This window comes from Mesocricetus auratus, unplaced genomic scaffold, assembly GCF_017639785.1.
Source record: "Mesocricetus auratus isolate SY011 unplaced genomic scaffold, BCM_Maur_2.0 Super-Scaffold_100009, whole genome shotgun sequence".
Classification (NCBI taxonomy): Eukaryota; Metazoa; Chordata; class Mammalia; order Rodentia; family Cricetidae; genus Mesocricetus; species Mesocricetus auratus.
In genome coordinates, this window is record NW_024429193.1 from 26,425,474 (window position 1) to 26,438,360 (window position 12,887).

Here is a 12,887-nt window from a genome sequence, read left to right on the forward strand (position 1 = left end):
TATTACTTTCCTTTCCCTTTGCCAGTGTAGAGTCTCATTTGATGGTTTTTCAGATTCATTTTATTTTCTTCATTTTATTGAAGAATGACCATGTTTATAAAAGCCATTGCATGTTTTCATTTAACAAGGAAACCAGAAGTCATAAATTATGCTCAGAGTAAACTAAATTAGCACTGTTTACTTATTTTGGATAACAATTTTACCTTACAAAAATACCATGGAAAGTCATGGGAGAAACTTAGATGCACATTGCACATCTTTAAAAAATAGGCACCGTATTATATGATTCCACCTGAGTGAGATTTCTGAAAGCACCAAGTTTCCACTAGTTGTCAGGGGATAGGGAGAAGTGAGGAACGCAATGACCTGAAGAGAGCAGAGGCTAAGGTCCTGTTGTCACCTTACTTTCTGTTCCATTTCCCTCTAACACTAAAATTGTTCTGAAGGTCATATCTATTAAACTAGTAATAATTTTTCAAAGAAGCATACCAATTTTCTGAAAATAGTTTAACCGTAATATTTTCCTATGTGTATCCATTGTATTTATGACTGAGATTCATGTAGCATGAATAATCGGTTACTATGGGAATGAGGAGGACATTTCCACTTAGCAAAGTAGTAAATTTTCAACCACCTTGAAAAATAACCTCTTCCTGGCCCACCCACTTCTTTCCCATCTTGCTCGATGTTGTTTCACATCAATTAAGCGTGGCTTTACAAGGAGTCACTTCCCTGAACGTTATGAATTCTAAAACATGTGATCTATTATGTGTCCAAAACATAGCATTCGAGGAACATATCTTAGGCATGACTGAAAGAAAAACAGGGCTCCTCCTGAAAGTCACAAGCAGAGCTCTGTAGTGGCAGACAGGGGAGCTGCTTATAGGATACAAGAATAAGAATTAATGAGTATTTATCAGACCTGTGCACATATTACAATGATACTGAGATTTTTAATAGAAAAATCAAGCCAATAGGACATAATAAAAAAAATTAAAACCAGAAAATACTTTTCACTTTCATTCTCTTATACTTACACCTCCCCCCTCCACAAAATGTTAATCTATTAACATGGAAACTATCATCATAATTTCAGAATCATAATTTACTTGGGTTGATTGTCTAACTTGAATTGACAGTCATAAATTTAAGATGAAAAGGTCATAAATTTCTCTGTAAAGCAGCTTCTGTGATATTAACTCCAAGAGGCAACTCTTTCTGATTTATAAAGACAGAACAGAAAACTACTGGAGATGAAATGATAAAAAAGCATTGCGTGTTAACTGATTTCCTTATGGTCCAACGTGTGTGTGTGTGTGTGTGTGTGTGTGTGTGTGTGTGTGTGTGTGTGTGTGTGTGCGTGTGTGTATGTATGTGCAATTCTGATTAAGGTATATGTGTCCAATCTTCTTCTTTCAAGTTCACCTGTTGTCCCATGTAGAAATTATAACCATCTTCAATCACAAAGTCTGGGAAACAGTGTATGGTAGTGCTGACAACATCTACATAGAAACAGGATGCTAATGGAGGGCTTATGATGCCAGAAATAGCAAAATAGCAAAGTCCCAAAGCTAGTGCTCAGATCTACTGGTAGTGAGAGAGGAAGACAATAAACACATCTGCAAGTGAAGAGATCCAGCTTATCTGGGTCAATACCTGGCAGAGTTATAACAGCCTGGAGGAAGCTTGAGAGATGCCTACCTCTATTCACAAGGCTTTCTCTTTAATACTATCATGGTGGATTCTGACTCTTCAGAAAATGATGCTGCTGAGAATCGTATCTGCGATCACTGCTGAGCACAACCAATATTTCATTGGCTCGCTGTTATTCGAACTGTGGGGTTTACTCACTAATTCAAGCAGTGGTGACCAGCATTTCTAAAGGAGGTGGGTCAGGGAGGAAGAGGAGAAAATAATGTTAAAATGGGACAGATAAGGAAAGAAATGAAACTTTAAAATGTGCTTCATTGCCGATCATAATAGGATTTATAGTAGAAACATTTTTTTGGAGTGTGGCAGTAGAAAGTTGTACTGGATCACAATGTAAAATATGTTTCTGACTCTGGAAGAGAAGTTTTACAGCCATTGGCCCCTATCCTAGTGAGGCTTGGACCAAGGTCAAGCAGTTTGCATCCTCTGCTGCCTCCATCCTGGCTTCCTTTGTTATGCAGGCTAGCTATCTCATTGCCGGCTCTGCCAGGCTTCTTGCTAATCATGGCTCTGAAGTGTCAGACCTGAGAAAGTTGTGAGGACAGAACAATTAACAGCCATTTCCCTTCATTCATCTTGTTCAAAAGCCACAGACTCAGTTGTCATCCTAACACTGTAATCTTTGATAACACATTTGAATATGCACAAATTTACACTGGTTAAAAGAACTATGCATAATTTATCTTCCAGTTTTTTAATAAACTCAAGACAATGAATGTAATTTCACACAGAGCTCAGATGGCACAGAGTTCACTGAAAACATGCCTTTTTGTTATTTGAAAGGCTTGTATTAGGGTCGGAGGACCCAAGTTCTAATGAGAACTCTTTTATACTGGGTAATTCTGTGATGCAATGCTTGCAACCTCTCTCCCTCAAATATAAGATGAGGAAGTAAAACAAATGACTGTCAACGTGCCATTCTGATGTCAATTTAATATGTTGTATGAGTTCTTGAAACATTTAAGATTATGGATGATGATATTCGTTTTGATTTTTTTCTATAAAATTTGGTTACCAAATACTCCAGCATTGTTTTTTTAAACAGTAAGTCAGTTTGAAAAAAAGTTAAGATTCTTCACACTGCAAGTTGGAACTGACCTTTTAGGATATAGCAAAAGTTAATAGTCGTTCTTTACTATCTCATTCAAGCTATACAAAAAAAAAATCTGTTATTTAACAATTTTTGTGCATTTTATAATATGTAATGGTTTATAAGCATAAATCACTGCTATGTGTGGATTCAAACCAAACATAATACTCTTTATTACCATATGTTCCTTCAAAACAAATCTAAAATCATGTAAGTCCCAAGATTTCAAAAAAAAAAAAAAGAGAGATTTTAAAAAGACAAAAAAAAAAAAGTCTGAGAGTTACCTCCATAGCTTTCCTCCATCCCCAGGAAGGTGGTGAGACAGAACAGAGCATGGGAAGCTCTCTGAGCCATCATACTGGATTCTCACAGCCTGCATTAGCCCATGGCTATTCTGACAGTTCTAACAATTTGATGTTAGGCTCCTGTTTGTGTCTTGTTACTGATGATTGATTTGTTATTGCTGTTATTTCTTGTGTGATTTCCAGAACCATTGTGGAAAACTGGAGTGGTGGGGGTATCATCTTAAAGGTAGACTTCCACGTAAGTAGTAAATATTTCTAAAAATGGGAAATACTCTCTTTCATTGAGTAACAGCAGGAGTAGGAGAGAAACAAACAGAAAGGGACTGTAGAGAGTGCTCGAGTTCACAGGTAGATGACTACAGATGGTAATCAGTAGAGGAAATAAAGAGAACAGCAACAACACAGCATTAGAGACAGAAGGAAAAGTAAGGCATAAGAGATTAACAGCAGACCACAGAGTGCAAAGATGAAGATGATTCCTGGGGAGACAAGGACTTTAAGTTTCAAGAGATCACCACAATGCAGGTCATGCCACCCTCAAAGGGAGTGCAAGAGGGCACCACTGTTTGCAGATGACCACAGTTTCAGGCGATTTTAAACTGGAAATTTCCTCCATGCTTCCATTTCGAGGAAGGCTTATATTTCATCCTTGACCAGACAGAAACACTATTTATTGATTGCATACTTCTATGAGATAAATTCAGTTCTCACCATTACCCCAAAATGCTTCTAATTTGTGTGAATTTTGAAAGCATCATTTGAGGTGAAACTGTCAAAACTAGAGGGGGTGGTGTGAAAATAATGCTCCTCTAGTTTATGGCTCCTTCTCAGAGAGATGACTAATCTGCAAAGAGAAGCATCAGGGCCCTGAATTTTGAAGCCCAGACATTCAAAAGCAGTCGAGAGCCTTGCTCTTGAGGGGCTGTCTTAACTTTAAAAAGCATCAGATTAATATTGTTGGAGCAGGCTCTAAGAGCATGTTCAATTATTTTGGTTCCTGTGGTTAAGCAACTAATATTGCCTTGAGTATTAAAATCCCAACTTATTATGATTGCATGCTTGAAGTCTGAGCTATTCTTGCTTCCGTATTCATTCCATAATTTTGCCAGTTAACCAGTAATGAGCTAACTTCCCTTCTATGACAATGACATACGGTCACCCTTAATGTCAGCATTGAGTGAGAAAAAAATGTGACAATATCTATTTTGCTTAATTGGTCATTTTTGTGGTTTTCACCCTTGTGAATCTGATTTTCCCCTCCATGCACAACACATAGTTTAGCCGCTCCTCCCTCACTTGCTAAGGAAGAGGAAACAGACTCTTCTTTGGCTCATGGAAACTTGATTTTATACCTGTTTCTGTACAGGCTGAAGTAATGACATCAGCATACTAAGTGGGTATGCTTTCTATGACTTTTCTCATTCTTGCCCGTTCATGTTAGTTATCATTGTTATTGATCAGCTGTTGTTATCATGATGCTGATTGTATATTTAAAAAAAGTTCTGGGCAGTATAATGCCAGCACTTGGGAAGCCGAGGCAGAAGGATCTCTGTGAGTCTGAGGTCAGCCTGGTCTACAAAAACCCTGTCTTGAAAAACTAAAAGAGAGAGAGAGAGAAAGAGAGAGAGAGACAGACAGACAGACACAGAGAGAGAGAGAGACAGAGACAGAGAGAGATAGAGAGAGATATTAAATGACAGTTGCAGCTAGGCAGTGATGAGTTGCCACTCAAACCAGTTATGAAACTGTAGGATCTTCTGATACTCTAACAGGAGGCTAGGAGAGAGAAATAAATAAAAAAGCAATAAAATTTTAAGTATAGACAGCTCCTCCCATGTGCGATAAGAGCAAGAGCAAGGGATGCCCTAGCAGAAACACCATGGAGGAACCCTGGTCTCAAGGAAGCATTCACGTTCTGATACTATATAGGGGCATGTGCTGCTGGCACGAGAAAACGAGATCTATTCAAGAACATCCCTCTCTACCAACAACACAACCATAATTAGGTGGGTATGTGTCTTGGAGGTGTGTGTGTGCACACATGAATTTTCCTTACTGGTGAAGTCTGTAGTAGGGAGGTAAATAGAGGTAGAGATGAAATATATTGCTGTACTCTCTGCCTTTATAGTTGCAAGCTTTTAACTACTTAGAGTAGCAGTTGATAGCCATAGATGGCTTGTTTATGTTGTGTATTTTAACACAGTTGTGAGTAAACCTACATCACTACATACTCTCAGAGAGACTAGAAAAAGTGACTACATATTATTCTTAAACACAAAATAAGAATAAGCTTATCAAATGAATACCAGAGTCTAGTAATTAAATATACTAGCTCAAAAATCAGGCAGTCTAGGTCCAGGATTTTTGCTTTCTGTGCTTACCATTTTATGAACTATACAAATTGCATAATCTCTAGCCCAGAAAAATTAACATTTAAATTTTTATTTGTGTGTGTGTGTGTGTGTGTGTGTGTGTGTGTGTGTGTGTGCAGGTGCTCAAAGAGGCCAGAAGAGGGCATCAGATCCCCTGGAAATATTGCTAAGGCAAATGTGGACACTTTACTTGTATTTTAGCAACTAAACTCTGGTCTCTGGAGTACACCAAGCACTCTTAACACTGAACCATCTCACCACCCATATGTTTTCTTCGTGTATCAAAAGACTCCATTATTTCAAAAAGTAAGGATATTAAGGTCTTCAAGCTGTCAAGACCAAAAGAGTTAATGCAACTAAGGGTTTGGAGTCACATCTGACACAAAGTAGAGGGTCAGTCAACCGAACCCCTTAGTAAAATGTAATATGTGCTCTAAGTATTTGCAAGCTTGTTTAAGGACGTCATAATTTGATGACAAATAATTCTTCTTGTCTTCAGGAGAAAGACTACATGCTTTATCTTATCCACATGATAAATAATACATTTAAAGTTTCTATCTCTTTTCCTCCTTGTGAGGCTTTGATTCATTTCATCATGCAATGGATTATTCATTTGTTAATTTAAAAACAAAATCTGCTTTATACAGGATAGGGCCATTCAATGAGTAATTTTGAGATACTTGAGTCTAAACTATTATGTGTACTAAATTGTAATATATTAACAAATAAATTAAATTTGATGTTGCTAAATGTTTGAAAGAATAAGTGATGTACATTGGTCCTGTTACTTTGCTATGTGAACAAGTTGGCTAGTAATTTCTTAAAATTATACTTTTTCCATGAGATCTTATCGATTTGACCTCTGCATTTCTAATTTGTGGCCCACAACTAAATCAAAACTAATTTTGAGGTCTCACAAAAATAATCTGCCATATGGATTCAGTGGCTATAGAGTAATGCTATTATAGCTTAAGCTAATTACTTAATTAACAGTACAATAATTTTAACATCAGATTGAAATCACTAATCTTAAAGATCTCTCTGATTCAATTTACCATTAACCAGGAAATAATTCACGGCATAAACTCTCCAGAATGATTCTGACTAGATATTGGTGTTGTTCATGGCCTCCCTGTTATTGACTTGGAACCAAAGTAGGCAATGACCCAAAGTTGTCATCATGAAACACTCACTGAAAAGCCATTATTTTAAATATTTGTATGGTGACTTTTATCCAGTGGACAGCTGTTCCTATTTTTTTTTTTGGAAAAAAAATTGCTTCCCAAATTTTATATCAGCTGACCTCTTTGTTTGAGAGAATAGTTTGAATTTGTTTTAATAAAACCAACAATGAGGCAAAATATGATGCCCTGCTACAGTTTCTAACCATAGTTGATAAAAAAGAAGAAAAATGTTGATACCTTACCGGAAACCCTAGTACTGAATTTTATCATGCATTCCATATTATTAAATCTTTCTATGCAACCTTAAAATGCAATGCAAAAGAATGCAAAAACTAATCCATTAATTATCACTAACTTCAGTTTGTTTCGATTTTCAGATTTTAGGGGAGGGTTAACAAAGAGAGAAAGAACACCAAGTTCGGTGGATGGGGAGGTGGAGGAGGATCTGGGAGGGATTGGAGAAAGTGAAAGATTATGATTAAAATATATGAAAAAAATAGTAAAAAAAGGACTAAGAGATTAATGCAGACAGTATATGACATAAATCTTATCAACAATCAGGTAAATAACATGAGGTAGGTTTATCTCTTTTTAGAGATGAATATAAGCAACTAAAAGTATAATGAGGCAAATCAATTTTAGTACATTTTCACAGTGACATAGGAAGAACTAAGATTGCAATTCATCTTGATATTACCTTTATATTAAAGAATTACTTCCATAAGAGGGCTGACTTTAAATGGGAAATCCATTATTATAAATCTCTACTAAAACTTCATAAATAATTTTAATGTACACTTTAAATGATTACATGCATAAAATGAGCAGGCACAAATATTCTAAAACAGAATATACCGTTACTCTTCTATGACATTGCTCTAACTTTAACTATAGATTTGAAACAGTCAGAAAAAGAGGGAAGAGGGCAGAAATCTACATCTGAGGGAATAATAAAAAAGTCTACACTCTGTCAGAGTCACAGCTGGAGTGAATCTAAGTCACCTTGTCCTCTTAGTCACTCTAGTCTAGCACAAAAATAAAATGATAGATACTTATAACTTAGATTATCATTAAAATGTTTCTTCTGCTACTCATGGGTAACCTTCTGCGTGTGTCACTGGTCAATTTTACAGGACTTACCATGAACGTAATAGAATATAAATGTAGATTCTTTCAAAATATTTTAAATTATTTTTGAATACGTAAGCGATATACTTATATTGTGATATCCAACAAGTGTTAGAAGGTTATTTATTTCTTAGCAGGGAGAAGTTGGGCTAGGGTTAAAATAAATCTTGGAGAATTTCGGAAAACAAGGCAAGCCGCTACAAAGAAAAGACGGTGTGGTTTCTTTTAGTGGGTGCTCTCGTGAGTTTTCATAAGTGCAAATAGATATCACATTTTTATTGAAATTTACCAATGTTAGTAGTCTCTAACCAAGTTCACTAAGTTCTAAGTTCAGTGAATTTCAATAAACATAATTTCTCCAAGCAACTATTCTTCAAGTATACAAGTTCGATTCAAAAGTCATAGAATCGAGATTTCATTAAACTAGCTGAAGACTCTTTACGGACATGTAAAAAAATGTTTATCAACTTATTAAATATAACTATTTGTCATTGATCAATCTATCACTTTTGGAAGTATTTGAAATGCTATAGTTCACATTCAAGTTAAATCCGTCTACTAAGAAAAGCAAATGAAATGCAACAGAAACGCTTAGAAGCACAAATCCAGATTTTCCATTCACACACAAAACACTGAACTGTAAAGGATAAATGAATGTTTAATTTTTTAAGTTTTTTTCAAAGGTGGCCTATAATGTTCAATACGGAAAACTGTAGAGGTGCTATCAGGCAACGGCATAAAAATATATCTTTCCCATGGTTTTGAAGACAGTATTTAAAACTACTTTTGGTTTCAAACATGTGAAATACTTACTTCCCTTAGGAGCTGAAATACATAAGTTTCATATGTATGTACATTTGTGGAACTTGATTTGTCCTGTGTATATATAAATATACGGCACACACTATTTTTTATAATCCGTTAGCAATGCCAGAAGTGAAAGTTAAATTAAAAATTCTGGATAAGTCATCAAAACCACCTTTCCTACTTATTGTTTACCAAGTACCTATTTACTACCACTCTCCATTCTCTTTGTCGCTCCCCACCATGAGTCTTCATGACGTCTTGGAAAGGAAGCTTTAGTGTTTTCTATGACAGTTCCCACTATAAGCGAAGATAGTGCCCTACAACACCTCTGGTCAGCAAAGTTTTTTGCTCTGTTTTGTTTTCCTCTATGTTCTTTCTTTCTGCAAATGCAAGGGTGTGTTTTCTAGGAGTAGTTTACAACCCACGCACATTTCCTACAGAAGACAAAGCATCTATAAATTAAGAGCTCTTCTCTTCCATGAAGCCAGGCTGAACCGATTCTGGGAAACCCCCAGCTTACTCACTCCCATTTTCCCTTTTGTGGATTAACGAATCATTGAATTTCTTCAAAAACAATCGTTCCGAAATGGCAATAAAATTTGTATTTTAGCTCCTTATCCTAAACTTTTAAAATAGATAGTTGTTAAATTTCAGTTTACTAGAAAGAGGTTCGAAGACTAAGCTTATGATCTCCAGATGAGGTTGTATCCTAGAGATTTCCCCTGTATCCTAAAGACAGATATTTCAGTGTCATCAGACACTACTAAAGGCGATGTACAGAACTGAACTTCTTAGGCCTTGGGTGGTAATATATAAACAGCTTCTTTCAGCAATTGACAACTTGCTTCCAGTCTTCTCAATTGAACTTTGTTATGGTGGTATGCAAAACTTCTGGGCACTGGCACTGCTGTTCTAGAGACAACAACCCCCCGCACTTAAAAAAAAAAGCAGCATTGTTTCTCTTGGGCTGGTTTTCTAATTTATATACTATTTGTCAAATTATGAATACTAAGACTTTAGGAGACTACACATCCAGTGGAATAGAGAAAATAGAATAATAAATGTTGAAATAATTCATTTCTCTTCTTCAAGGACAGAGTCACTTCTCTTTTCATGAGAATATACGCTTTAGACAAAACCACAAGTGGGGAGGCAGAATACATCCAATGTAGTACTCCTAGATACTATCTTCCTGTCACACCCAATGACCTTTTTTTGTTTTTCTTACTCTTAACATCAGCTGGTTGGATTTTTTCCCAGAAACCCACTCTTAATTATAGTTAAGAAGCGATAATGAACTTTTTTTATATGCTAAGCTCTGAAGGGCATATCAGGAATCCAACTTATTTATAAGATAATTAGATATTCAATTTGAGGAGTTGAAGTGTGGTTTTAAAAACATAGTTAAGGAAGTCTTTGAGGGACAGAAAAGATGAGCCATCGCTATCTGTCTACAGATACATCAGCAAAATATAAAGGATAACTTAGACTCAGGGATGTTTTTTTAGTCCAGCCCATAAGGCACTCATGGTTACTGGCATAACAGGTGATTTGATAGAGGATCATCAGGAATTAGGGACCAAAGTTAGGTCATAAGTAAACACACAGTGCAGAATCGCCCCAGATACACACTGTTTAGAAGAGAGAGGAGCCTGAAGAGATGCCATGCCCTTCCGTTCTTGGGAGAGTTAAAGCTCTCTCAAACTAAGAAGACATAGTAAAAAGTGAACACTCTGCTGCAGATGATCTGTAAATGTCCTCTCGGCCCGGGACCCCAGCTCATGATGAACTTCCAAAGAGAAGGTTAGGTTAATTGTTGTTGAAAATGTTGGGGTGTATTCCATGGAAAAAGAAATGGTAAGACAGGTGGCTATGTTGGTGTGGATATATGTGCAAAAATTACGTATGTATGTGTGTGTGTATGTATGTATGTATGTACATATATGTATAGGATTTTACTTTCCTTAAATTCTTTTAAAGTCCTGGGATTGAAGACTTTGTAGTCCTATGAGAAAGGAGCTGAAATGTTTGGCATTTCAAAACCCTGGGAAACAATCTCAAACTACAAAAGCAGCATCCAACACACATACACACCAGGCAAGCAGACCATGAGAGGGCAGTAGGGGGCCAAACTCAGGCCTGAGTCTTCCCTGACTGCCCAGCCTTAGCTGCCAGCCTTCCCTCTGCCTCCTGGGCTGTAGGCAGCTGCAGCTGATGACAGCGCGCTGAAAGCGGGCGAAGCCTGCAACTCGGAAGAACCAGAAAAAAACAAAACAAAACAAAACAAAACCCGCATATACTGAGCTTGGAACTCCCTCTGTGGTTGACACTTGTGCGAGGTGCGGTGCCTGTGCTGTTTGGCAAACTGGCTTTCGATTTTGGCTTCCCACAAAAAGAGCGGAAGGTGGAGCTGTGGTGATTCTCAGTGCCCACAGAGCCCCCTCTCCTGGCCACTGCACAAGGACCACACTTGGTGCCCAGTGAGCACGCTTGCTTCGCTCTGAGTGTATGTAACCCTTCACAAATAACTGTTGCTCTATCTGCCTGCGTGACAGACACCAAGACACCAGTGGAAAGTTCTCTCTCTCAAAATCGGTTTTGGTATCCCTGTTGTGTTGCAGGCACCTAAGAGGTTGTCATTGTCACCTCATTATTTTTCCTCCCAATTGATTTGTGCGCAGTTCTACTTGAATGGGAATATGAGCCTATTCAAGATCTTTCCTGCCAGTGCAAAGAATTTGGCAGAGAAAGAGAACGTGAAAGAGAACTTCTGGGCAGTGTAAAAGGTTTCGAGCACCTGGAATCCATATTCACAGTGCACTATTACTTCCCGCGCTGTCACTTAGACCAGTTGTGCGTTTTGGGCAGACACACAAACATTTCATTTGAAGACGGGAAAGCAACAGGCCCTGTCTTCCAGAGTTGTGAGTATTAAACAAATGAATACCCAAAGCGCTTAGAATCGAGGCTAGCACATCCCAGGTGCTATGTCAGCTGCTGTTCCATTGCATCCGCATGTTAGATGGAAGGACCATTCTGGCCGCTTTGTCAAAGAAACGCACTAGATCTTGAAAAGCGCCTATGTCTCAACCCAAATCTACCCCGCCCCCGCTCTAAACAAACATCCCAGAGACCAGCAAATCGCCCAGGTTCCGGTATCCTTGCAGACACCCAGCTTCATGAACCGCCTCCCAGGTAGCCAGAAGTACCACACCTGGCTGGGGTTAAGACTTTGACTCTTTCAGGGCGCAAAAGCAAACCGCAAGCGCAAATGCTCTGGTCCCTACCTCTCCTGGCTGAAGAGTGTGTTTGAGGGGGTTTCCTACCTGTCCCAGGCTTTTGCCCTTCTTACTGCCGCCGAAAGCCAGTCCTTGGTTCATGCCCGCAGATCGATTGGCAGCCTGAGCAGGAGTCTCTCCTCCCAGAGAGGACTTGATGGAGTTGAGTTTGGCCCGCGAGCTGCCTAGCTGTGAGCTCTCCACCATCAGCACCGCGGCCAGTAGAAGCAGGCATCGGGACGAATCCTTGCCCCGCATCAGTGCGGCCATCTCCGGGTGAGGGGTTCCTGCGGTGGGGTGGAGCCCCGAGAGAACTGTAAAAGCCAGGAGATGGAGGACTCGGACAATCAACCCCTCACGTGGGGCGCGTGGGCTCCTCACAGACACCGTTCCCCCAGCCCTTCTTGGACCAGGCACCCAGGACTTTCAGAACTCAGTCTAAAGCCTCCAGTCAGGAGCAAACGCGACCCCAGAGAGACCCGCTCCTCTGGCGGGCAGGAAGTTCTGCAGTCCCTGGAAGCAATCAAAGGCCAAGCGCCTTCTCGCCAAGGAGGCGTGACCCAAGGTGCTGGAAGACCCAGCCCTGCAGATCGCACCGCGGTTGTCGCTCGTGTTCTGCAGCTCCTGAGTTCTTTCCCGATTTTCCGCGATTGAATCCTTCCTCTTAACCGCTCACTGAGTTCTCCCCAGTTTCTTTTCCTTCGGCCTCGGTTGCTGTTCTTTCCTTCCCTGCGCTTTAGCTCTAAACCTTTGCAATACTCAAGTCCCACTTTTCCAGGGCGGCACGCTTTATAACTGGAGATCAAGAGTCGCCCGCCTGACCAGAATTCGGAGATCTGAGGCAAGCCAAGTCCCTACACGCGCACTCCCACCGGTGCGGTGAAGAGTTGTCCCTTGCTTGGTTCAACACCGGGCCACCAAGCACGGCCAGCGGGCAGCGATGCAATGATGCTCTGCGCGGAAGGCCAGTGTTCTCTCTGCTCTCCCCCGCCCTCTTCTCTTTTTATAGCTTT

General features: G+C 39.3%; 1 protein-coding gene across 1 annotated transcript in view; it reads right to left on the reverse strand.

Annotated features, from left to right (window-relative positions):
* The window catches only part of Dkk2 (dickkopf WNT signaling pathway inhibitor 2), a 95,413-nt gene extending 82,561 nt beyond the window's left edge, over positions 1-12,852 (reverse strand). Inside the window, exon 1 of the mRNA XM_005081990.4 lies at positions 11,923-12,852. Coding sequence (XP_005082047.1) covers positions 11,923-12,144 — 222 coding nt within the window. The 5' untranslated portion in view covers positions 12,145-12,852. The remainder of the gene's footprint in view (positions 1-11,922) is intronic.
* Between the last annotated feature and the right edge of the window lie 35 nt (positions 12,853-12,887).